The 26575-nt window shown below is 45.0% G+C and overlaps 1 protein-coding gene across 4 annotated transcripts in view; it reads left to right on the top strand.

Annotated features, from left to right (window-relative positions):
* Positions 1–6146: 6146 nt before the first annotated feature.
* MSANTD2 (Myb/SANT DNA binding domain containing 2) overlaps positions 6147–26575 on the top strand; it is a 35240-nt gene continuing 14811 nt past the window's right edge. For 3 of the 4 annotated variants that reach the window (XR_012802168.1, XM_075604301.1, XM_075604300.1), the window contains exons 1-3: positions 6147–6598; positions 21978–22230; positions 23971–24018. Coding sequence is in view for 2 of the 4 variants with exons in the window: in XM_075604301.1 (XP_075460416.1) it covers positions 6158–6598; positions 21978–22230; positions 23971–24018 (742 nt within the window). In the remaining 2 variants the exon portion in view is untranslated. Of the gene's footprint in view, positions 6599–7238; positions 7349–21977; positions 22231–23970; positions 24019–26575 lie in introns of those variants that run through there. The other variant, XR_012802169.1, reaches the window with a different exon arrangement.

The raw sequence follows: 26575 nt of genomic DNA, 5'->3' as shown, positions 1-26575 counted from the left end.
ACAAAGGATTGGGGAGAGAGAGAATGGATTGGGGAGAGAATGGATTGGGGAGAGGAGGGAGGGAGAGGATGGGAGAGAGAGAGGATGGGAGAGAGAGGATGGGAGAGAAGAAAGGATTGGAGAGAGAGAAAGCATGAGAGAGAGAAAAGATGGAAGAGATAGAAAGGATGGAAGAGAGAGAAAGGATAGGAAAGAGAGAGAGAGAAAGGATGGAAGAGAGAGAAAGGATGGGATAGAGAGAGAAAGGGTGGGCTAGAGAGAGAGAAAGGGTGGGATAGAGAGAGAAAAGATGGGAGGACAGAGAGAGGATGGGAGAGAAAGAGAGAGAGGATGGGAGAGAAAGAGAGAGAGAAAGGATGGGAGAGAAAGAGAAAGGATGGGAGACAGAGAGGATGGAAGAGAGAGATAGAGAGAGGATTGAAGAGAGAGAGGATGGGAGAGATGGGATGGGAGAGAGAAAAGAATGGAAAGTGAAACGGATGGGAGAGAGGATGGAAGAGAGAGAGAGAGAGAGAGAGAGAGAGAGAGAGAGAGAGAGAGAAAGGATGGGATCGAGAGAGAAAGGATGGGATAGAGAGAAAATTTGGGAGAGAGGAGAAAGGACAGAGAGAAAGGATGGAAGAGAGAGAGAAAGGATGGGAGACAGAGAGAAAGGATGGGGGAGAGAAATAGAGAGGATTGAAGAGGCAGAGGATGGGAGAGAGAGATGGGATGGGAGGGAAAGATAGAGAAAGGATGGGAGAGAGAGGGAAAATAATGGAAAGAGAGAGAAAAGGGATTGTATTGTATGTCTTTATTTATATAGCGCCAAAAATGTACATAGCACTTCACAGTAGTAATACGTGTTGTAATCATATAAATAACAAATAATGTATAAATAACAGGTCATGGGAATAAGTGCTTTAGACATAAAAGTAACATTAAGGAAGAGTCCCTGCTCCGAGGAGCTTACAATCTAATTGGTAGGTAGGGAGAACGTACAGAGACAGTAGGAGGGAATTCTAGTAAGTGCATCTGCAGGGGGCCAAGCTTTATGTATCATGTGTCCAGGATTATCCACAGTGCTATTCATATGCTTCTTTAAGCAAATGTGTCTTAAGGTGGGTCTTAAAGGTGGATAGAGCGGGTGCTAGTCGGCATTCCAGAGGTGCGGGGCAGTCAGTGAGAAAGGTTTAAGGCGGGAGAGGGCTTTAGATACAAAGGGGGTAGAAAGAAGACATCCTTGACAAGAACGCAAGAGTCGGAAAGGTGCATAGCGAGAAATTAAGGCTGAGATGTAAGGTAGGGCAGAAGAGTGTAAAGCTTTAAAAGTGAGGAGAATTGAGTGTGAGATGCGGGATTTGATCGGAAGCCAGGAGAGGGATTTCAGGAGGAGAGACGCGGAGACAGATTTAGGAGAGTAGCGTAATTCTGGCAGCAGCGTTTAGGATAGATTGTAGGGGAGACAGGTGAGAGGCAGGAAGGCCGGACAATAGGAGGTTGCAGTAATCAAGACGGGAGAGAATGAGGGCCTGAGTCAGAGTTTTAGCAGTCAAGTAACATAGGAAAGGGCGTATCTTTGTGATATTGCGGAGGAAAAAGCGACAAGTTTTAGAAATGTTTTGAATGTGAGAGGAGAATGTGAGAGAGGAATCGAGTGTGACCCCTAGGCAGCGTGCTTGGGCTACTGGGTGAATGATCGTATTTCCAACAGTAATGTGGAAGGAGATAGTAAGGCCAGGGTTGGGAGGAAGTATAAGGAGCTCTGTTTTTGCCACGTTACGTTTCAGTCGGCGGATGGCCATCCAGGATGATATTCCAGAGAGACATTCAGAAACTTTGGCCTGTATAGTAGGTGTAAGGTCAGGGGTTGAAATGTAAATTTGTGTGTCGTCAGCATAGAGGTGATATTTAAACCCAAAAGATGTGATAAGGTCACCTAGAGAGAGTGTGTAAAGAGAAAAGAGAAGGGGTCCCAGGACAGAGCCCTGGGGTTCACCCACAGAGAGATCAATAGAGCAGGTGTTAGCAAAAGAGACACCGAAAGTATGATGGGAAAGGTAAGAGGAGATCCAGGATAGAGATTTGTTACGAATACCAAGAGTATGGAGAATGTGGAGGAGAAGAGGGTGGTCCACGGTGTCAAATGCTGCAGAGAGGTCGAGTAATATTAGCAGAGTGTAATGACCTCTGTCTTTGGCAGCATGAAGGTCGTCGGTTATTTTAGTGAGAGCTGTTTCAGTCGAGTGAGCAGTGCGGAAGCCAGATTGTAGAGGGTCTAGAAGAGAATAGGTGTTGAGAAAGTGTAGCAATCAAGAGAATACAAGACGTTCAAGGAGTTTAGATGCAAAAGGCAGGAGGGAGACAGGTCTATAGTTAGAAGGACAGGTAGGGTCAAGCTTGCTGTTTTTGAGTACTGGTATAACGGTTGCATGCTTGAAGGAGGATGGAAAGGTATCAGAGTAGAGGGAAGAGTTCAAAATCTATGTGAGCGTAGGGATTATAGAAGGAGCAAGAGGTTTTAGGAGATGGGAAGGAATGGGATCAAGAGGGCAGGTGGTAGAGGGAGAAGAGGAGATCAGTAGTGACACATCCTCCTCTGAGATAGCAGAAAAAGAGTCAAGAAAGGCAGGAGAGTTAGTAATCGGTGTGGAATGGGAGGAGGCAACAGATGGGATGTTCTGACGTATGGATTCTACCTTTTCCTTTAAAAAGTCAGCAAAGTCCTGAGGTGAGATGGAGGAAGAAGAGGAGGCAGCCGAGGGTGGTCTGAGTAGAGAGTCAAAGACAGAAAAGAGTCGGCGTGGGTTAGACTTGTGTGTGTTGATTAGTGATGAAAAGTAGGTTTGTTTAGCCTGAGAGAGGGCAGAGTTGAAACAGGATAGCATAAATTTGTAGTGAAGGAAGTCTGCGAGTGTATGAGATTTCCTCCAGAGGCGTTCAGAGGAGCAAGTGGAGGAACGCCTCATGCGTCTGTGGGAATTTAGCCAGGGTCTGGGGTTAGAAGGGCGAGGACGGCAGAGAGAAAGCGGGGCATGTAGATCAAGAGAGGAAGATAAGGCAGAGTTGTAGTTCCTGACCAGGTTGTCAGGATCTGAGACAGAACTGAGAGAGGAGAAAGAGGAGCATAAAGTGGAATCAAAAGCTGGTAGGTTAATAGAGCGCAGGTTTCTGCAAAAACGAGGGCGAGATGGAGATGGGGAGAAGCGAGAGAGAGAGAAAATGAGATGAGGTGATGGTCAGAGAGAGGAAAAGGAGAAATCGGTGAGAGAAAAGTTTTTAGTGAAAACCAGGTCTAGGTAGTGGCCATCTTTGTGGGTGCTGGCTGCAGTCCACTGTTGAAGGCCAAAAGAAGAGGTTAGAGAGAGAAAGCGGGAAGCCCAAGGGAGAGAGGGGTCATCAATGTGACAATTGAAGTCCCCAAGGAGAAGAACAGGGGAGTCTGAGGAGAGCAAGAAAGAGAGCCAGAATTCAAAGTGAGAGAGAAAGGCAGAAGGGGGATGAGTAGAGGTAGGTGGGCGATAGATGACCGCCACGTGGACAGGGAGAGGCGAGAAGATCTGGATTGTGTGAACCTCAAAGGAGGGAAAAGCGAGAGATCGGGGAATAGGAAGGGTTCGGTAACGGCAGAGAGAGGAGAGCAGGAGCCCCACGCCTCCACCCCTGCCATCAGGGCGCGGAGTGTGGGAGAAGGAAAGGCCACCATAGGAGAGGGCAGCTTCCAGAGCAGAGTCAGACTGAGTGAGCCAGGTCTCAGTTATAGCAAATAGAAGCAGAGAGTTAGAGAGAAAGAAGTCATGCACAGAGAGGAACTTGTTAGAAAGGGAGCGAGCATTCCAAAGGGCACAGGAGAAAGAGAGATAGGAGGGAGGGTGGCAGGGGATGGGTATGAGGTTGGAGCTGTTGACACCAGAAGGAGTAGAGGTTGCATTTGGAAGGTGAGGACGAGAGCATGTAGAAATAAGGCAGGGGCCAGGATTGGGAAAGATTTTATCCCCAGAAGCAAGGAGGAGAAGCATGGGTAGAAAGAGAATGTGTGAGGATGATTTGTAGGGGTTTGATTTAGTGCAGAGGAAATAGCTGTGTGGTGTCAGAGGGCGCAGGTAAGAAAGTAGTTCATGTGAACTGAGAAGTGGTGAAGAAAGGAGAGATGGAGAGATATGAATAGAGTTAGAGACATAAGGAGGCTGGTGGAAGGAAGTGCATATTTTGAAAATAAGTGAGGTTACAGCAAAGATAAAAAGTAAAGGCGGCATCACAGCAAGAGTTAAGTGTTGAGATGTGCAGTCTTGGATGATATCCTCCTTTCCAGCGTAGATCAAATGCAGGAATCAGAAGCAGTAGGTGTTGTCCACTTTTCCACTCCTTTTTAAACTTCATGTAACATTCTACTTTAAGCATTTATATTTCAAGCATGTGGCTGCAAAACAGCTATGGCTGCTGTGGCTTTGCTTATATACTCTTTAAAAAAAGTCACTTGGCTGGCCAAATCAACTTACATGTGAGGGACATTAAAGCAGATGGGCAGGACAACACCCATCTTACAAAAACCAACACGTGTGAAAGCTAAATTAAATTAAGACTTCAAGGGATGGTTGCAGGACAGACAGACAATTTGAGATATGTTATTACCTAAATTGAACTAAATAGACAGCAGGGGTTGATGGTTGAAGGACAGACAGACAATTTGAGATATGTTTTTACCTAAATTGGGAGATGGGAGAGACAGGATGAGAGAGGTTGGAATTGTGCATTACCTATAAAATCATGCTCCTTTTCTTCAAGGCTCTTAATTCCTTTAGCTCCTTTTACATTTCAACTGTAATCTCTCGCAACATCCATGCTCCCCTCTGCTGAATTCACTCTTCTCTGTACCCTTTATTTCTACTGCCCTCTTACGTATGGGTGCTCCCTACTTCTGGAACTTCCTTCTTCACACTATCCACTCATTTTTTTTCTCACACTTTATTCAAAACCAGTGTGAAAGCTCACATTCTTAACAAATAGGTCAAAAAATAACTTTGCTACCCTAATGCACTTAACATGTACTTTGACTCTCTCCCAACACGAAATGTACCTTTATATATGATGCACATATCCCAATTTTGTATTGTTCTACCTTGCGATATGACTATGTATTATCTATGTAAAGTGCAACATACTGTACACTCTTGCCACAATATAAATATGTACAACTGTACGTTGGTTTTATCAAGAGGGTGACCTCACTTATGTTTATGGGGACAAGTAGGGACGAGAGCTACAGAAATAGGGCTATATGGCCATATTTATATAGCATTATTTTAACATACCGGTATTACAAATTTCGGTATTGGAAGACACCTTACAATCCATTCATTTGAACGGGCTGTAAAATGTCTTCCAGCACCAGAAGGTGCCTTAATATGACACAAGACTGCTTGGTAAATATGGTAAAGCCACCAGACGGTTTTACCTTGCAGTCTAATCAATTAGATTTAGGGATTACCGACTACATTTTTATCAGTGAGGCACTATTGTTGTAGTCTGAGACTTCACCTAAAAATCAGTCTGATTTGACAGGTCTGTAATAGAAAGTACTGTATATATGTTTTACACCCTATACCTATTAAAAAAAGATGTGCCTATTGTACTAATGTCTGCGTATGTGTGAGAGTACAGGAGAGCTCCTGTCTATGGGCTGAAGCTCAAACCCTTCAACTAATGACAGCAAATTGAAGATCAATGACATTTTATAAATGAACAGGGGATTATTGGGGATTCATCATCACTTATACAAACAAATCCAATAATACCAGTATATTAATAAAAAGATATTCGTATATAATAGGATCCTCGCACATAATAGATTGTATATGTTATGGTGCGTTCCTAAGAGGAACTCGATAGTTTCTGAACGAATGCATCCCAGTGACAGAGGAACTAATTTTTGCCTATCTCCACGCGCCCAATTATGGACAGTCTGTACCATTTAAAGGGTCGCACACATTCATTTACAAGTTGCTACATCTCTTTGACACGCTATTCCTCATACCAACCTAATGAGCCCTCTCCCATCTCCCAAATAAACCCCAGCTCTGTCTCCCATGCCGCGGCCTCAGAGCCCGGGCACCACACATCTAAAAATACTTCAGCTCCTCCTCGGCTGCGTCATTTCCGGCCCCACACAAGAGGGAAGATGGCGGCGCCCTGTAATTCGGAGCTTCCGAACGAGGCTACGTCTTGTTTAAAAATTCCGAAGAGCGAAGTGTTATCTCCGCTTTCCCCGGGTCTCAGCGACGGGAATCGCTCTCTCTCTAACCCTTCCACTCCGAGCCGTTCATCCCCACTTAATGCTGGGACTACCGGCGCTGCTACCACAGGCCTGAGCGGCGCTTCGCCTTCAGTCTCTTTCTCCACTGCATGCCGGGGGATGTCGTGGACTCCAGCCGAGACCAACGCGCTCATAGCCGTGTGGGGCAATGAGCGGCTTGTGGAGGCTCGATATCAGCAGCTGGAAGGAGCCGGCACCATATTTGGAAGCAAAGCACCAGGGCCTGCTATGTATGACCGGGTATCCAGGGCGCTGGCAGAGCTGGGCTATGAGAGAACCCCTTCCCAGTGCCGGGAGAGAATGAAGGTAACGGCCCCGATGTCATCAGGTCTCCTGTTTCCCCACCCATTGTTTTGGCGCGTCCATGTGCCGCGAATAACCCGTCCATCCATCCATCTATCTCATTGACCCGCTGTGTTCAACAAAGCGCCCAGAATAGCAGTTGTATATCAGTACCTCGCAGGTTATTTCTAGAGGTGCCCGGGATTTCATCCTTTGTGCTATTTTTCTGCTACACAATGCATGCCCCGTGTAGTGTTTCCTATTGTCTTCAAACCTCTTTATAAAACCTAAATACTTTCCCTGGTTCTACTTGATTGAACAAATCCCCCCCAAAATCTGGTACTGCCTTTTAGATTAATGAAGACTTCGTTTTATGGACGAAGTTATTTATATTGTTAGATTAACAGTGTGTGTATATTTTATATATCTAACCATCATTGAGATGGAGACCGAATATATACAATGCATTAGCAGTTTAAGTAATTTTGATTTTAAATAAGTGAATCCATATGATCATACAATGTATGTTGTTTTTTAGATGCCAAGTAATAAAATATCTTCAACCTATTGTTTTGCTATTGATAAGATAATGTTTGTTTTATATTCTATTTAATATCTTGGTAGTAGAGGTACCATGCCAATTGAAATGTTTTTGAAAATTCAGACTCTTCAATTAGCGGCCCATGAAGGGCTTTAATGTGGCCCTTGGACTCTGATGCACGAGCAACTGGCATGAAATTACCAAAGTGCAGTCTTTCACACTGAAGCTTACCTGTAAGTTAATATGTATGTATGTCTTTATTTAATAGCCATTGATGTACATAGCGCTTCACAGCAATAATACACGTGACAATCATAAATAACAAATGATATAAATAACATAATGGGAAGAAATGCTTCAGACCATAAAAGTAACATGTAGGAAAAGGAGTCCCTGCCCCGAAGAGCTTGCAATCCTAATTGGTCAGTAGGAAGAATATACAGTATAGAGAGTAGGAAGGTGTTCTGGTAAGTGCGTCTGCAAGGGGCACAGTCGATGTATGAAGTGTATAGTATCAGCCACGGAGCTACTCGTATGCTTTGCTTAGGAGGTGGGTTTTAAGATGTGGATAGAGAGGGTGCTAGTCGGATATTGAGAGGAGGGGCATTTCAGAGGTGTGGAGTAGTCGGTGAGGGCTTTAGGCTGCATTTGTAGTGTGTGTCCGGCACAAACGGCATACATCATCTATCAGGCCAGCCATAGTGCCCGGCATAATTTTGAAGAGGCTAATTTAGTTTTTTCATATCGCGTGAGCGGTTCAGCCAATGAAGGCGAACCAGCCTGGTGACGCCACGCCTCCCCATCAGAGTTCACGGATCGCTCAGGTGACAGGCAAGACTCCTTGCACTCCGTTGCGCGCGCCTGCAATATAATCGCTGCCTTAGGCCGTGCTTCTAGTGCCGGCGACACGAATTCGCCCAAAAGCATTGCCGCCGCCGCGTGCACTATAAGCGTCGCGAAAACCTGCCTCCGGCAAAATTTGATTTTTCAAGGGCCGTTGCGTCACGTGATGGCCCTTGAACAAATCAAATTTGCGGGAATCCGCGGCCGACCGGCGAAAAATAACTTTCGGCAACGGGTTACGTCACCCATCATTTCGCGGTCGCCGGCACTATAGGCAAAGCCTTAGGCTGCGCTTAAAGTCCCGGCGACGCGATGTTGCGTCAAAACAAATAAATTGAATCCGCTGCGTGCGTTTTATAGTAGGAGCGACGCGATGGCTTGATCGCTGGAAGTCCATTTGATTTTTTTTCAATGACCGCAGCGTGGCCTGGACACACGAGGGGTAGAGCGAAGACATCCTTGAGCAGGATGGTGTATAGCGAGAAATGAGGGCTAAGATCTAAGGAGGGGCAGAAGCGTGTAAAGCTTTAGGCCAAGTCCCCGCTGGTGCTGAGCACGCTCATGCTTGGAGAGCACTCCCAAGCATGAACGCCGGGTGTCCTCCGATTACGCAAGCGGGGAGGGGGCGGCATTGCGGGCCAGCTGAGCGCGCGGGGAAGTATAGCTTTTTTGTTTATGTAAGCGCCGATCGCGGCTGAGCATGTGCATGCGCACCGCGTGAGCGGGGACTTACATATATATGTAAGTCTCCGCAAGCGCAGCCCGATCAGCGCTAGTGGGGACTTAGCATTTAAAGTGTGTGTCTGTTACCGGATTTGATAGGAAGCCAGGAGAGGGATTTCAGCAGGGGAGACGCTGAGCCACATTTAGGAAAAAGTAAAGTGATTCTGGCAGGAGCGTTTAGGATAGATTTGTAGGGGAGACAGGTGAGAGGCAGGAAGGCCAGACGGCAGGAGGTTACAGTAGTCGAGACAGGAGAGAATAAGGGCCTGTCAGTTTTAGTAGTGAGCAACAGAGGAAAGGGCGTATCTTTGTAATATTGGGGGGGGGGGGGGGGGGGGATAACCGTTTTTTTTTCCCCCCTACATTTTGAATGAGAGAGGAGTCAAGTTTGACCCCTAGGCAGCATGCTTGTGATACTGGGTGTATGATAGTGCTTCAAACAGTAATGTAGGTGGTAGTAGGGCCAGGTTTGGGAGAAAATGTGAGGCGCTCTGTTTTTGACATGTTAAGTTGAGTCAGTGAAGGACCATCCAGGATGATATACCGAAGACATTCAGAAACTTCGGTCTGTACAGCAGGTGTAAGGTCTATATGATATAGATGTCTAATGTTTAAATTTAATACAGATCTTTTCACAGAAATGAGACTGGCAACAGCTTTAAGCAGGGTAGTTTGCCGGTCGCAGTGGTGACTGACAGGTCGGTCCAGTCAGCACTTCTCTGTAACAATGGTGCCAGGATTGAACTGGTCGTGCAGGATTTCTTTATCCTAGACCGTATGTTTATAAGTATGCTCTGGCATATATCTATATATCTCTCTCTATCTCTGGGGCGCGGGGGGGGGGGGCTTATTCACCTTAACCTGGGGTGTTTGTAAGGGTTTAAAAAAAAAAAAAGGTTTGTAGTATCTTGGGAACCAGGGGTTTGGGAATCCTGTGGTTCAGGGACTGATAAAAAATATGGGAAGAGGAAAGGGGGAAGAAAGAAAAAACAAGTCCCCAATGCTACACCCAACTTGGCAAATCATTTAGTACATTAATATGTATTTTATCTATATCCTTAATAAATGTGTCCCTTAGTTTATTATTTTGGCCAAAATATTTTAAGCCTAAAACCGGTATACGCATTTCAGTAGGTCCTACACTACCAATATTTTACTGTAAGTATTTCTTCTACTGCAGAGAGACGTGATGAAACACAGCCATAGGGTACATGACATACATGCAGTGTCTAAAGGGTTACAATTTAAGAAGCGCTATGTATAAGCTACAGTGCAGTTAAAACTGGTTGAAAAAACAGAACTGCCCTAATAATTATAGGGGGGGGAAATAATGAATAAAAAATAAATATATACTGCCTGTGCTTGCAGCAGCAGCCACCGCAAATGAACCTTCACTCCCCGAGGGGGAAGAGATTTCTTAAGCTATTCATACACTTGTGTTCCAGAACCCACTGATTAAGTGGGATGGATGAGCTTAAACTGAGTGGGTCACAAAACCTCCCAAAGTTGTTACAAGCTTACATTTCGACATTAGTCTTAGATCAAAACCCAAACCCACTACATTCCGTGTATATATTTGCTGATTAAAACTCATCACACGGTAAGTATCGCACTCACGGGGGAATAAAGTTGAAAAAAGCAATTGAATAATATTTTCAGTCTGGTCTCACTCATCAGTTGGTCTTCCAATTTGTTACTCTCTTATAGCTTCAACCCAGGGGGAAGCTCTGGATGCCACCGAGATGGCTCCTTCCTTCTACTCCGGTAGTTCTAATCCTTTGTGCCCATAGACTCTACGAGACTACGGATCGACAGATTAACAAAAAGGACCACAACCTCCAAAAGATAGCCCTCTGTGTTTCAAAGCAGAAGGAACAGTACCGGCGGTGTCAGGAGCTTCCCCCAGCTTTGCTGCTAGAAGAGAGGATCGGATTGGAAGACCAGCTGATGAGTGAGACCACAATGAAAAATACTATTCAATTTTGAAGTGAGACTTCTTTGCAGTCACCTGCACATACTAAAATTTCATAGCACAAATCTCCTTCATGGAGATGGAAGTGTGTAGCTGAAGTGACGTCATTTGTAGTTTGTTGGCTGCCTGCTGGGTCTTGTAGTTCGGGGGCCAGATGTGTTTAAAAAAAAAAAAAAAAAAAAAAAAGTGTGGGCCGAGCATGCGTATTCTAAGTGAAACTTCTTTGTTTTGTCACTGAAATTGTAATTATATTTGTCTTTCATTCAATCAAAACAACAAAATACAATTTCATTAACAAAACACCGTTTCACTTGAAATGCACGTGCTCCTATCTGTCTATCTTGTGCACGCGATATTTACTGTGAGTTTTACCAGCAAATATATCAATATTACACTATTGTCTCTTGCGCTTGTTTCCTGTTGCTAACACATTTCTAAAAAGTGGTAGTGGTGAAATCTTGCAACGGCGGGTTGCAGCTGAGCGAGACCTCCACACCCACTACTCAATAAGTGCAAATTTAAATGAATAATTTATTGGAAAACACTGTCCACAACTATAAATATACACAGACGCATGCCCAACTGGGGATACCCTGCAGGTCTAGTTGCAGGGACATCCCTAGAGAGATTTCCCCTGTTACCCTCCACTGCAGTACTTACATGAACTGGTCTTGGATCTGACCAGACTGGACCTCCTGTCTGGGACCCGTATAGGAACTGGCACTGCAGCTGGAATCCTTGCAGCCAGGAGAGAGCTGACAGCCAAAGCTGAGCTGGAACTGAAGCTGGCGAGGGGTCTCCCTTCCCACCTGTTTATCCCCTTAACCCACCATGTTGCAACATTCAGGGTCAGGTGCTGGCTACATGCCCGCACCCTGATTGGTGGGTAGAAATGCAACATACAAATGGTTACTTGGAAAGGTGTCAGACAATCTTTGCAACTTTCCAACTGAAAAACAATTAACCCCTGGTCCCTGAACTGCTGGAACCAGGCAAGATACAGACAATACATATATAACATAATACACTGTATTATTGAAAGGTATGGGTAATGGCAGGCTTACTTACCCCCCCCCCCTCCTTAAGTGGAGAGCTCTGGGGTAGCGTCTCCAATGTGTTCATCTGCAAGCGTGACGCCTCAAGGTCAAGGTTAGGCTGGCTTTGCATGGTTCTGCCAGGAAAGTCCATTTGCATTGCCACGGTAGCTTTGAGAGCCTAGAAGGCTCCCTAACACTCTGATGACAAGGTTACCGTGCAAGGGAGCCTCTTTTTAGTCAGGTCGGTCAAGGGTTTGAATACACAGATACCCAACAAGCTCTGAGAAACCCCTACCATTACCACATAATATATATATATATATATATATATATATATATATATATATATATAATTAATTAGGGGTTTCTCAGAGCTTGTTGGGTATCTGTGTGTTCAAACCCTTGACCGACCTGACTAAAAAGAGGCTCCCTTGCACGGTAACCTTGTCATCAGAGTGTTATATAATATGCAGTGTTCGACAAATCCATTAAAATACAGGCCCATGGCGACTGGATTTTACCCTGTGGCGACCTCCTCATGGCCGACACCAAGCAGGGCGGGATTGGGAGCGGGACTAGGTGGCGAGTAGATTTTTTTTGGTTTGGCGAGTAGATTTTTGGATGGATCAACCACTGTATATATGTATTTGTGTCAAAAGGAGTGCTAGTGGGTGTGGCTAAATGTATACAACAAAAAACACACACAGATGCCCAAAGCTACTTCCAATGTAACAAAAATACACAGTGCAATACCTATATATTCTCTTGATAAAAGGGTCATTTAGTTTAACCCTTTGGCCAAAGTGTCTTAAGCCTGCTGCCACTTTCAAGGCATGACCGTAGCAGGTCCTAACACTCCCTGGTTTAAAATTCTTATTAACCTGTATAATTAAAGGAAGAATGATCACATTGGATCTGTTGTAACCTGGCAAAATGAAACTGACCTGCCAACTTGGTATATAGGTATTGCACTGTGTATTTTTGTCACATTGGAAGTATCTTTGGGCATCTTTGTCTGTTTTTCGGTCAAGGGTTTGGCCTGAGTTGTAGTTCCCAGAAAGGCTAGCACCTGTTTCTTGGTTTTGGGAACTGGCCACCCCACAATGACTTCCACCTTGGTGGGCTCGGTTTGAGATGCCCCACTGCCTACCCTGTGCCTGAGGTATACAAGTTCTGCCATCCCTATTTGGCTGGCTTTAGTGTGAGCCCGGCCTCCTGGATGCGGGTTAGGAACGCCGCTAGGTGGGTAAGATGGTCAGCCCAGGAATTACTAAAGACTACCAAGTCGTCTAATCCCTGGCATACCCCTACATTCCGTCCAGTAGGCGATTGACCAGATGCTGGAAGGTAGCCGATGCGTTCTTCATCCCAAATGGCATGACGGAAAATTCGTACAAGCCACTTGGGGTGATGAAGACCGACTTCTCCCGCGCCTCCTGTGTCAATTGGATCTGCCAGTACCCACGGCTCAGATCCATGGTGGTCAGACACCTTGCCCCGGCAAGCTCGTCTAACAGGTCATCCATCTGAGGCATGGGATAGGCTTCTGACACAGTCTGGTCATTTAACTGCCGGTAGTCTTCACAGGACTGGGTGGTTCTGTCTTTTTTGGGAACAAGGACCACTGGGGAGGCCCAGGGACTCTGCGACCTGGAGATCACCCCATCTCTAACATCTCAATCTCTCTTCCTCCATGCTCCGCTTTACCTCCAAAGATACTCTGTACGCGGTCTTACGGAGCGGTCTCTGATAACCAGTGTTGACCGGATGATCAGTGAGGTGAGTCCATCCTGGCTTGTCCGTGAACAGACTCCCATACCTTCCTAGAAACTCTCGAGCCTGCTTCCGTTGGGAAGCCACAAGCTGGGACTCTATCCCCCACATCCTCTACAGAGCCTCCCTGCTTAGTCTCTAATAGGGGATCGGGCAGAGCTCTGCTTGCTGCATCTCCCAATTGTGGGCTACTCCCCACCAGCCCACTCATGATTATTCTTTTAACATGTTGATGTGGTAGCTCTGATGTCTACCTAACTCCTGATCCAGAGCTACCATGTAATTTGACTCGTTCACCCGCTGGATTACTGCATAAGGGCTGGACCAGGCAGCTAGGAGTTTGTAATGGCGAGTCGGCTACAGAAAAAGCACCTGCTGCCCCAGGATGAACTCTCTACTACGGGTATTTCTCTTACCAGCGCTTCTGCCTAGTCTGAGCGCCCTTGAGGTCAGCCTGCGCTAATCCTATCATATCTGCCAACCCATCTCGGAGCTCCACCACATACTGGAGCACTGTCGCATCCGTTGTGGTGATTTCCCCCCCCCCCCCTCCCATCCCTCTTGGAACAGGTCCAGGGACCTGGCGCCCATATAGAAGCTTGAGGGTTGAGAAGCCGGTAGACTCCTGTGCCTCAGGGGGGCTTTCGCCCGCTCGCCTTGCCTCCCCACACGCTGGCAGACATCCTAGGTTTGGCAGAACGCCTATGCCTCCCATGATACCCCTGGCCAGTAGAAACTCTGGGTCAACCTGGCTCTCATACGGGTAACCCCCTGATGCCCTGCCAGCGGGAATCGCATATGCTAGGTGTAACAACTGTGCCCAATACTGACTTTGTACCAGCACCTGACATTTTGCTGTCCGGGGCTTTTTTCCGGCGAGTCCATGGCGCCACAGGATCTGATCTGGACTCGGACGGTTAAGCGGAACACTGTTTCATGCCCTCCAAGCTCGGGTCCGTCCGTAAGGCATCCCGGAACATCTGACTTCTCCGGCCCATTGGCCCTAGTCTCACAGTCGGGGATATCGGTCTAAGTCAAGGTAGGCTCTACTCGTCTTACCCGGTCTGCCTTCTCTGCTGTGTCCAGGACTGCAGGCTGCAAGATCTGGGAAGTGATAAGTTCAGGATTGGGACTCTGAACAACAGCTGATGTTGGGTCGGGATCACGGCGACTTTTGCCCCGAGGCCACAGCTAGGGCATCGTCCTCCTCGTAGCTGCATCGGAGTCAACCCAAGTCAGCATACCGTGCCAGATGAACCTCCTTAACCGGGTAGCCCCTTGTATCTTCCTCCTTCTCATGGTGTGCCATGGCTGCTTTGCCGCGTACCTGAGGGACCAGGTATTTGACCCAGTCTTCCTCGGCTAAGGCATGCATTTTGCAATAGTTCTCAAAGGACCGCAGATATCCGTCCATGTCCTCGCTGAACGTTGCGAAGCTGCCATACGTGAGTCGGGGTGCCCTACTGGCCTGGGACCTCTGACATCCAGAGGACGATCTGGACCTCGATCCGAGGTAGGTGCGAGGACTCGGGAGCTGGAGCATAGCGACTCATTCAGCAGCGGCAGTCTTGCTGCCAAAATCATCCAGCACATGCTGGATGTCCATCTCTTCTGCAGGCGGCCCCACCGAATCCTCGCTGAAGCCGGCGGGTGATTTCCTGTAGTCCGGGGGGGCCCGGAACTACCTCAGGGCTGGCCAGTGCCTCAGCTCTGAGCACTGTGCCTCATACGCTACCAGGCCATGATAAGCTGTTCCTTGTCACAGTTCCCTGTAGCTATTCTGCACTCCTTACACAAGTACAATACAGTCCTTTGGTCAAGGACCGATACTTGGCCAACATCCTTGTTGTCTTGTCTATACATTGACTAAGCTACAGAGACTGGTAAGAATGTGTGTCTGAGTACTGTACAGTTGTAACTCTGAGTTCTGTGGTCTTCAAAATGGAGACCTCAATCAGGACAGATATTCCCTAAAGAATATCGGTGCTGAGCCTGGCAATCCCACCTCTTTCCCACCAGAAAATAGCCTGTCACAGGAGACCAGTACTAATACCAAGGATCAATATCGCCAGATCGAAACAAGAGTTTATAAAAATGCATTTATTGAAAAATATTGTCATGGTAGATCAGGTCTTTTAACACTTTATATTTTTGGGATCATTCAATGGGTAAAACAGGGCAATGAAATAAAATGGGGTTTATTTGGATAAATCCTCGGAAATAAAACAAAACACAAAATACAGAAATATACACACTTACTTGAGTTCTAGCCTTTCCTAGGTGCAGAGCGCCAGCTTGCAAGGGCTTACCCTTATCGGAACTTGTTCCGGTTGTCCTGGACCGAGATTCCACAGAAACTCCTGACCGGGACCTAGTCCCGGTGCTCCTGGAACTGATTTCGGCAAAAATTTCTGGTCTCGACCGCTAGTTCGATTTGTAGAACGTGGCTGCAAAAGACGGGCCTTAGTCTCTGCGAGGCAGGCTTTTCTAGCTTTAAAACGAAGCCTGTTGCTCGGCTATTTCGAACAGAGCAACTTTGCAAAACCTGCCCTTGCTTCGACTCAAGTCACAGGATGGTTTGGTTGCCTGACTCGGCCATCTCCTTACATACACTCCGCTATGGTATCCTTAGCATGGAGTTAGGAGGAGCGACCAATCAGAGCATGGGAATTCCTCCCCGCAAGCCAATATGAATAGGGGATCGTCCTTTGGCTGACGTCAGAAGAGGAGGCGTGCCAAGCCGGGTGAGCAGGAAATATGATTTAGCCAATGGATGAAGCACCTACTAGCTGTATCTCACCCGGCTAAATCATTGCCACCTACTGTACAGGCTCCACCAAGTCTGGCAGATACAAAAGGTGTCCCCACAGGATGTCCTTTGTTCTGCGGACCTGGCAGTTCGCCCTTCCTCGCCCACCAAACGGTCTTCTCACCTCTGGACATTCTCTGCTCTTTGAACTTCTGACTCTATACAGACATGCTGGCGTCTATGCTGATGCCTTGGCTGACTGTATAGAGTCTTACAGCAAATGTCTTAAAACATTATAAAGTATACACACTGGGGAACCTTATGTAGCTGAACCCCATTATAACACTGTTCGAGGTCCACATAATGAGACCGCGTTATAACCGGGATCGCGGGGAAAAAATGGCCACCGCAATCAGGACTTTCCGGGAGCAGGGTATCCGACACCACGGGTCAGCCATCGCGGGGAGTGGGCGATGGGGTTGTGGTTTGTGTGTGTGTGTGTGTGTGTGTGTGTGTGTGTGACAACTCTATTTTTAAAGCTTGCTCAATCACAGTCTAAGAATAAAGGAATGATAAAATGATTATTTCCGTTTCTTTCCTTCCTTTCTGTAGGGACGAAATGGGAGAGCTAAAATAGATCCACAGATGGCAGTAAGAACCCTAATTTAAGCTGTGTGGCTCCGTAGCAAAGTCGGCATCTTTTAATTTAGCTCCTATTCCTTTCCAACCGCTCCACTTCTCCTAACCTCCAAAAGCAGCAGCAGACTTGGCCAGGGAACCAGCGACTTCATGCGATCCTTTCCCAAGTAGACGTCTGGTCATAAACAAATCACAGTTTACCAAAACCAGTTGATAAGGACGTTCACAGGAAGACAAACTAAAGCAATATAACTGGATAGTGTGTGTGTGTGTGTGTGTGTGTGTGTGTGTGTGTGTGTGTGTGTGTGTCTCCCATAGCATATAAAAAAAGTGCATCTAGTTTGTTCCGGTTCCACTGGATAGTGACTTAAACCAGCTTTCTCCTCTACCTAACCCCAATGCAGGGCTGCTGATGGGGGGGAGGGAGGACTGAGACAATTGGCACGGAGGCTGTGGGGGGCCCCGCCAGCGCTGGCAGTTGGGCCTGACCTCTGGCCAGGCTCTAGCTGTCCCGAGGCCGACAACTCCGTGTCAGACTGCCGGACCCCAGCTTTCCCCCCTGTAGCAGACACCTCTTAACTGCTGTTGCGGCCTTCATTGCGGGAGCGGGGCCAGGCGGGCGTTTCGGCAGCTGGACGGAGCTCCACCAAAGATGATGTGCAAGGGAGTATTGCGTTATGTGATGTACAGGAAGGGGGGATGGGATGTGCAGGGGGCGTGATTTGCAGGCGGATGGTATGTGATGTGCAGGGGAGTGAGTGTGTGTGTGTGTGTCCGTTAGCAATAAAGCTTTGGGGGGGGAAAATGCAGCCTAACTTTTTAAAAACGGGAGCCACGATTAGTCTGCGTTTATAAGTGGATCGCGCTATAACGGGGTTGAGCTGTACTTCATAAGGGAAATGGATTTGGGATCGAAATCCAGGCGTCTGTGGGACACTCGGTTGCCCTGTGTAATTCACCCAGGTGTATTTCACCCCGCATACCGGCAAATCATGCCTGCTCACTGGGGAGAATTAAAGGACTACCGACCGGTAACTCGTCCCCCACACTCCTGCAAACAAAATAATTGTATTTCTCCCCAAATATCTCCTCCCCCCCCCCCCCCTAAAACTGACACACAATAAATCTCACAGTTCTAGGGCCAAGGGAACATGAACACAGAAAAAAGCAGGGATCACTTTATTTTCACCATGTATTATCCCTGGTCACTGGCTTATGGTGCTTATGTAGCTACCAGAGATCCCACAGATTCAGGTGTAACCAGAGGGCTTAACCTAATTAGATAACCTGGTTACCCCCTTCCCTCACAAGTATCCACAACTATACACATACACCCAACTGGGGATACCCTGCAGGCCTAGTTGCAGGGACCTCCCTAAAGAGATTTTCCCTGTTACCCTCCACTGCAGTGCTTGCATGAACTGGTCTTGGATCTGACTAGACTGGACCTCCTGCCTGGGACCCGTATAGGAGCTGGCACTGCAGCTGGAATCCTTGAAGCCAGGAGAGAGAGCTAACAGCCAAAGCTGAGCTGGAACTGAAGCTAGCTAGGTGTCTCCCTCCCCATCTGTTTATACCCTTAACCCACCATGTTGCAACATTCGGGGCCGGGTGCTGGCTACATGCCCGCACCCTGATTGGTGGGTAGAAATGCAACATACAAATGGTTACTTGGAAAGATTGCAGACAATCTTGGCAACTTTCCAACTAAAAACAATCAACCCCTGGTCCCTGAACTGCTGGAACCAGACAAGATACAGACATAATACATATAATACATTGTATTATTGACAGGTATGGGTAATGGCAGGCTTGACCTGTACTAACAGCAGCCATATTTACCTCTACTGTGTGTGTGTGTGTGTGTGTGTGTGTGTGTATATATTCTCCATTTGAGCTATTTGCACTTCTATATTTATACTAACTGTGTGTGTGTCTGTCCCTATGCTGCTGCGGTGGAATCCTCTGTGCATGCTTTCCATGCTCGCCGGAGCCCTCCGCATGCGCCGAGCTCCCTCAGCACATGCGTACCGTGCGTGGGAGTCCTCTGCGGAATCCCTCACTGACTTTCTCCTCTCCGGTGACTGGTGCTGTTGCAAGCTGGCAACACTGACGTCGTTGATGGCCTCTTGTGCAGTGTTTTGGTTTTCGCCAAAAATAACATTTCTCATTGAGGCCAAAAAGTTCTACCTTTTGACTTGTCTGTCCAAAGAGCTTTGTTCCAGAAGTCTTGTGGCTCATCCTGTGCTATTTGGCAAACTTTAAACTGGCAGCAATGTTTTTTTTCGGAGAGCAGTGGTTTCCTCCTGGCTATCCTTCCATGAATAGCATTTTGTTTTCTGGTAGTTGAGTCATGAACACTCAAATTGGCCATGGCAAGAGTTGCCTGCAGATCCTTGGATATTACTTTGGGGTTCCTTGTGACTTTCTGGATGATTTGCCGGTTGGTTCTTGGGTAGATTTTGGTAGGACGACCACTCCTGGGTAGAGTGACTTTGGTCTTGAACTTTCTCCATTTGTCTGACCAGTAGATTGGTGGAGCCCCAAATCCTTAGAAATGGTTTTGTAACTCTTTCTAAACTAAACATCAATAACTGCTTTTCTGAGGCCCTCAGATTTATTTTGATCACGACATGATGGTTTCCCACACGTCTGTATGGTGAAGACCAAACTCGCAAAGTTGATCCTTTTTATATAGGGTGGGGCTCCTCCAAAACACACCCTTGAAGATCTACCTGATTCTAATTATCCCCTTTCATTTAGCTGGAAAAACAAGGGTTTAACTTACTTTGCACATACCCCGACTCTTTATTACTCATAGTTTGTCTAATTTATTCATAGTTTTGTTTCAAAAGACATGGAATTGGTTACTATAAACCTTATTGAATATTTTAAGAAAAGACTGGTTTTGAATCAAGAAGGTTATGGAAAAACAATGGATTTTTCCTAATTATCATTGGGGTTCGTAAACTATTTCTCGCACTGTGTAGACTTCCCATAACGGCGGTGACGGCAGCACCTCCCCTCCCTACTGGGGGGGAGGAAGAAGGGATGTGTGTTCCAGGACCCCCTGATTTAATTAGGATGTGTGAGCTTAAACTTAGGAGGAGGGGCTATAAGACCTCCCAAAAGCGTTACTAATTTACATTTCGCCATAAACAATATTTTGGCCAAAGTATTATTGCACTACAGGACCTATATTTCTGAAGAAAGGAATATAGATAAAATATATATTAATGTACTAAATGATTTGTCACGTTCGATGTAGCTTTGGGGCCTTTTTGTCTCTTGTATACCTACGGTCAAAAACCCAGTAGCACTCCAAATAACACACATGTATGTGTAGTCGGTTTGGGTTCTGAGCTTACTATAACTATATTTACAAATGTTGGAGATAGATTTAATTTTTAGGAGCCAAAGTTTGTCATGGCACTCAAGCCTCTCCTGGGCTGTGTGTATCTGTGACAGACCCCCCTTCCCCACCACCTCGCCCCCCTGCCAGACTAAGTGACGCAGTACTGACTGACCAGTCAGTCATAGCGCGCCCTATCCTGCTTTGATGTTGCGCTAGCAAAGCATGATGTGGAGCACTGTTGCCTGTCTCTGCAGTGACTGACATCAGTCAGCACTGCAACATACATGTGACTGGATGGACATTTTAAGTGCCCGGTGACCAGGCGTCTGGAATTTTTCAATCCCTAAATTCAGGTAATAAAAAAAAAAATTGGGAGGGATTGCTACTTTTTGCATTAGTGGTCTCTGTACTTCATGTTTTATGATCTTCATTAGTAGTCTGGGCTGCTTGTATCCCCCAAAAATCCATTAGACTGAGGCTTAATTCTATGTTTTTAATTCTATTAAACTAGTTAAGGTTGTGTGTTCTACCTTGACTATTTATAATATGTATGGCACTAGTGGATGAGTCGAGGAATGGGCAGTGTGGTAACGAGTAAAATCCTTAAAACATTTTGCTGGTAATACCCTATACTTTAAAGTTAAACTATCCATCAGTGACAAATATTTTAGCTGAGAAATTAAAGCAGAAAAGGTTTCTTGCGACTGTAAAGCTTCTATTTTGCAACCTGAGAATTTTTGAATTTCCTGCCTATAATAAAAAATGTAAGCTAATTTACCAGGAATAACAGCCCGGACAAATCTGCAAACATCCTTAATAGTGTGGTTTTTTTTGTGTGTGTGTGTCAATTGCTTGCTGTGTTAGAATGGATCCTAAATGGAATAATGTGATTGTCAGAAAGGGGAAATATAGAGAGGTTAGTAGTAAATGGAAGTTAAGAGAAAGTGTCCGTCCTTTTGGCTGCAGTAAGCAGTCCGTTGACAAGCCAAGGGTACACTGCCAAGTCAGGTAACAAATAAGGTGGGTGCTGTAGAATTTAATTTGGAAAGAGGTGGCAAATAATCTAGGATTTTAGGTGATCAAAATATGCAAGGTCACATGACCTTGCATATACTGCAAATTAAAGTGAATGTATGGCAAAAGCTTAAACAATTTTACCCAATTTAGAGTAATTGTAGCTTTTGTGATGTGTAAAATTAGCAAAACTTAACTTGCTAAACATGTGCGACTGTTGGAATGTTTACAGCAACGAAAAGATCTCTACAATAATGCTAATAAGATAATATTACAAAAACTATCTTTACCTATTCAATGTGGGGGAAAAGGCACCAATTACTTAGAAAACATTTTCATAATTAACTGTCTTGTTTAGCTGTTCAGTATGACAAAATAGTTCAGTATTGCAATGATGTAAAATACAAGAGAATTGCACATTTTGTGGTAATAAAATAATAGCATCTTAATTTGTTCAAGAAGTAAGCGTTAAATATTTATTTTCTGATCTTGCACTATGTCCTGCTCTTCGCAAGGAGCCAATTATTCTCTTAATATCTTGTGTACTGCAAATTAAAAATACCACACTTGAGCACATACACGTCTGACAGGGCTGCAACCCTGTCTTTCCTCATTAACTCTTTGCATACAATGCTTTCACAGCAGCCAGGCATTCTGGGAAATTACATGCAAATGACACACAGCATCACCTTAATATCTTGAATTTTAATTTTATGACCTTCCATTCCGAATGTTAAAACCTTTTACCTTGTCTCAGACTCTTCGCAGGTGTTACAGTCGAGTGAAAGAACACGGTGTTGGCAAAAGAAAAAGCAGCTACACCTTTGAACAGTTGGAGCAGGTGTTTGGGCAAGGAGGATGGGACACGCAACAATGCCAGCCTGTGCTAATCAACAGCAGTGGCTTGTATCAAGAGATGGAATCAGATGGAAGTACCATGGAGGATTATTCACAGGATGACTGGGCAAATCACAGTCAAGATATTCAGAGCTTTCCTGGAGAAGATTTGGGTAAGAACTGTCATTTGAAATTCTAACCAGTGATAGTTCTTTAGTGAGTTTATCGTAAATTGGGTAGATTGTTCTTCCTGATTTTAAGCAGTATTTTATATTTATTTACAATAACTGTTTCCTTGTATATCTCACCCAATTCTATGCATTATACACTGAATTAGTTGGCATTTTATTGTGTATGTTTGAGTGCTGAGGGTGTTTTTGTCCAATAGTACTGAATATATTTTGAAAAAATGTTTTGTGCTAGCAATGTTCTTTCAATGTTTAGACCACAATAACTGTAATATTCTCAAAATAAACCTAGAATATAAATATATATATATATATATATATAAATATATAAATATATATATATATATATATATATATATATATATATATATATATATATATATATATATATATATATATATATATATATATACACACACACACACACACACACACACACACACACACACACACACACACACACACACACACACACACACACACACACACACACACACACACACACACACACACACTGCCAAATCACCAAAAAATCTACCCGCCCCCAATCCCGCCATGCTTGGGCGGCCATGAGGAGGTCGCCACGGGCCTGTAGGTGAATGGATTTGTCGAACACTGTGTGTGTATATATATCTATATATCTATATATCTCAACTCACTATAGCAAATTGCTTAATCTGGGTGCATGCCGTACAGTAAGCAAAAAAAAAAAAACAGGCACTCAAAAAAATGAATTTTATTAGCTCAACATTTCGGCTCCAACTTGAGCCTTTCACGAGCAATAAAAACCGATAGGCAAAACCAGATATATATTAGGGTGAGGGGGGATGTGGCTGTGCTCAAGGGGCCACAGTGCAGAATAAGAGGATGGAACAATTAACCACAGTAGAGTGGTCTATAGTGAAATACAGTATGGTGTTAAACGTACACAAATGCAACATTACTAATGGAGCACAATGTATGTGAGAGCACTTGTCCAAATTGGGGGATAAATCGGCACCAGTAAATCTAAACGTAAGGAGCCGGTGTGCGCTGGGGATCTACTGCAGAGAATGGGACCGAAGAGAATAAACATGAGAATTTTACACACCAAATGACAGCAGTACAATAAAATTCCAAAACACAGTCTCAAACCAGAATTGAAGTCTAATCCAGCACCCAAGAGGCGACCTTCACGGTTGCTGGATTACTTTGATTTTGGTATGGCAGAAAAAAACTAAAATAGATTTTGGTACTGAATATATGTTTTGTGGAACTGGAAATAACTAGGCTCTTTCCCTGTAGTATTCTCATATCTCTAAAGGTAAACCACTACCCACTCAAGGTGTTATCTTGTGTTGGGGATCGGGAAAATGCAGACACACAGACTTTTTCACCACAATTTATTTAGCCAAAATTCCAACATTACGGCATGGTTACACTGCCTTGTCAAGGTGAGTGCCCTCCCCTTGACAAAGTCCTATTCTGGGACCTGTGGATTCACTGTTTTACAGTGCACCGGCAGCTAAGTACTGACTTCAAACACGTTGTGTGCCTGCATCACCTTACTGTATCGTTATCTGGTGTTGGAACATGTGGCATCACTTGGTCAGGAATAATGTTAAATTATAAACTTCACACAATTACTTAATGAAGGGTAAGTTGAATATTAAACAAAAAGTTAAAGATCCAAATTGTAATCGGAACACGAGACCGCAAACAAGTTGTTGTTTTATTTTTTTCTAGCACCGTGGGTGGTCCAGAAGCCTGCAGTACAGAGTGCCCCAAACAACGGTACTGTATTACTACTTCCTTCTCTCTTGAGTGCACTTCAAGCTGGTCCATATTTTGGCAAAGAATTGAGCAATAGAATATTTTTGTATGTCTGTAATCCCTTTTATACTCTTACTAAGTATCTACATGAAAAGGGTGATGTGTGGGCGCTGGCAAAGGGGTACCTAATCTAATATTGGTCAATGCCTTTATTCTAAATGGAGTGTAATCAAAGAATTACTACTTAAAGGAGCATATGCCCTCCAAAAGAAATTCCTCCCTAGATGGGAAGCACGATATGTCCGGAGCTGAACCACGTTAATTTCAGCTTGGAGGATCCCTTGTTCCCCAGATACATAACTCCGGGTGCTGGTAGCCCAATAGGAAGCTGAAACTTATTATGTCACGGCTTCCTATTGGCCCGCGGGACATTTAAACGGCCATCATAACCCCAACTAGTACAGCTGAACTTGCTATCAGCACCCCCTACTGAGGTTAGTATCTTAGGAAGCACGGGGTCACTGGTGCTGAAATGAATGCAGTTCAACTCTGGAGCTTGACAATGTGCTGTAGAGGATAAATATATTTATACGGTCTGTCTTGTCACAAAGCATTGATACCAGTATATGGAAGGTCCTGAGTTCGATCCCTGCATGTGTATTATTTAAAATGTATTAATGTTCAATTCCAACATGGTGTAGGTGTGTGTGTCCGTTATCAATAAAGCATTGAATTGAATGTTTAAAAAAAAAGTGTAGGGGATGTGACTTGTGACCCTCCTCTGCAACGCCGCGCAAGAGGGCTGACAGCTGCAAAGAGGAGAGAGATCTAGATGCCGGTATCACGCGGCTAAATTTTTAACACGAATCTGGTTATAACGCGGTCTCATTCTGTGGCCCCCAAGGTCCGCGTTATAACGGGGTTCAGCTGTATGTATGTATTTGTAAATGACATTGTTTTGCACGGAAAAACAATGAAAAGAGAAAAGACTATGAGAAACTAACAGATCTTATCCAGAAGTTTATTAAAGTGGACACACCTCACTTCAGAGTATTTTATACAGCGCAGCAGGCAGTGTTTCAACTTCTATCTCTCCTAGCTCAGATCGCTGGCACAGTCTTATCACCCTGGGCTTCCAGTTTCTCTCTCTGTGTTTCTATTTCCAAGCTGTGGGCGCCCATTCTGTGCTGGCACAAGGTCTGTCTCTGCTTAGGGTCATTGACCTTCAGTAGGTTGTGTGCTCTCTCGCTCTCTCTCTGTTGGCTGTGATAGGTCTCAAGCTTCTTTTGATCGCTGGATATAATTTTCCACGTAGTCGCATACTGCTCCTTAATTTCGCTGCCGATTTTTGAGTTGATTTTGTTTTGTTGGCAGGCTGTTGATCTGTGTGTGGTTTTGTTCTGTCAGTGAGCGGACAAGTTGTTTGATGGCACAGGGTTTAGTGAGGAGCTCCTAGTTTTTCATTGCTCTGTAACATTAAGACTGTTGATGGCCGTTTAGGTGAGCTCTCTTGTTTACAGTGGGCAGTACAGGAAAGTGGCTAGTTCAGCCCGGCATGCACTGTTTGATATACTCCTGTATACTTGGAGGTGTTTCCTGAATTTCAGATGCAGTTGCAATTTAAGTTGGGCTGCCTCTCTGTCTCTCTGACCTTCCTGCCACAAGCCAAATGGCAAGTTTTTCTTTTTACCCTCCTACCTCATACAGCCAACTGCTGATTGGCTCGCATAGTGGGCAGGCCCCGATTTTTATAAGGAATATGTTCTTTTCAACTTCACTTTTATTTATTTTAAAAAAAATAAGGCAATTTATTTATCGGGTAAAACCAGTACAAGAAATCCACCAAAGGTGAACTAGGCACACACACAAATACATGCAAAGATGGCATGGATCTTGAACCCTATCATTTTTTTATTTTTTTTTGTAACTTACATTTTATTAGTATTCTTGGTTTAAACATATTCTATACATTCAATCAAGATGCAATCGGCATTATTGATCAACATGAAAATCATATACAAATCATAGATAAATAACCAGTGGGAAATGAGGGAGGATGGGGGGGTTTGTGTTGAAGGTCTATTCTATTTTCGTTAACCTAACTTGTGTTGTCTCCAGTATTTGGTCTAGTCCTCTTGTTTTGGTTATTTCTTTCCGGTTCCAATCCTGAGCTTTTTGGTCTTGAGACCCGTATCGCAAGTCAAAGGAGAACGCACCTAGAGTTATCAAAGCAATATCGTTGTGGCATTCACTCCTGGGATGTCAGTCTGGGCCAGCCAAGGCAGCCAGACTTTTTGGAATTTATTGCCATAATCATTCACCAAGCTTTTCAATTTCTCCATCTGGCACACAAACCAAATTTTGCTCCTAATTTTGGCCACAGTTGGAATTTCCTTCTGTTTCCACAATGTCGCAATCTCACACCTTGTTGCCAACGAAAAGTGGGCGATTAGAACTTGCTCTTGATGCACCCTGTAAAGGTCTGTTCAGTAGGAATAGCCACGGGTCCATGGGGATTACGAGGCTCAAAATCCTCTGCAGCCAATCCTTAGTTTGTTCCCATAAGGGAGTCAAACGA

Source organism: Ascaphus truei, chromosome 6 (genome assembly GCF_040206685.1).
Source record: "Ascaphus truei isolate aAscTru1 chromosome 6, aAscTru1.hap1, whole genome shotgun sequence".
Lineage (NCBI taxonomy): Eukaryota > Metazoa > Chordata > Amphibia > Anura > Ascaphidae > Ascaphus > Ascaphus truei.
This window is presented reverse-complemented; position numbering and strand designations above follow the sequence as displayed.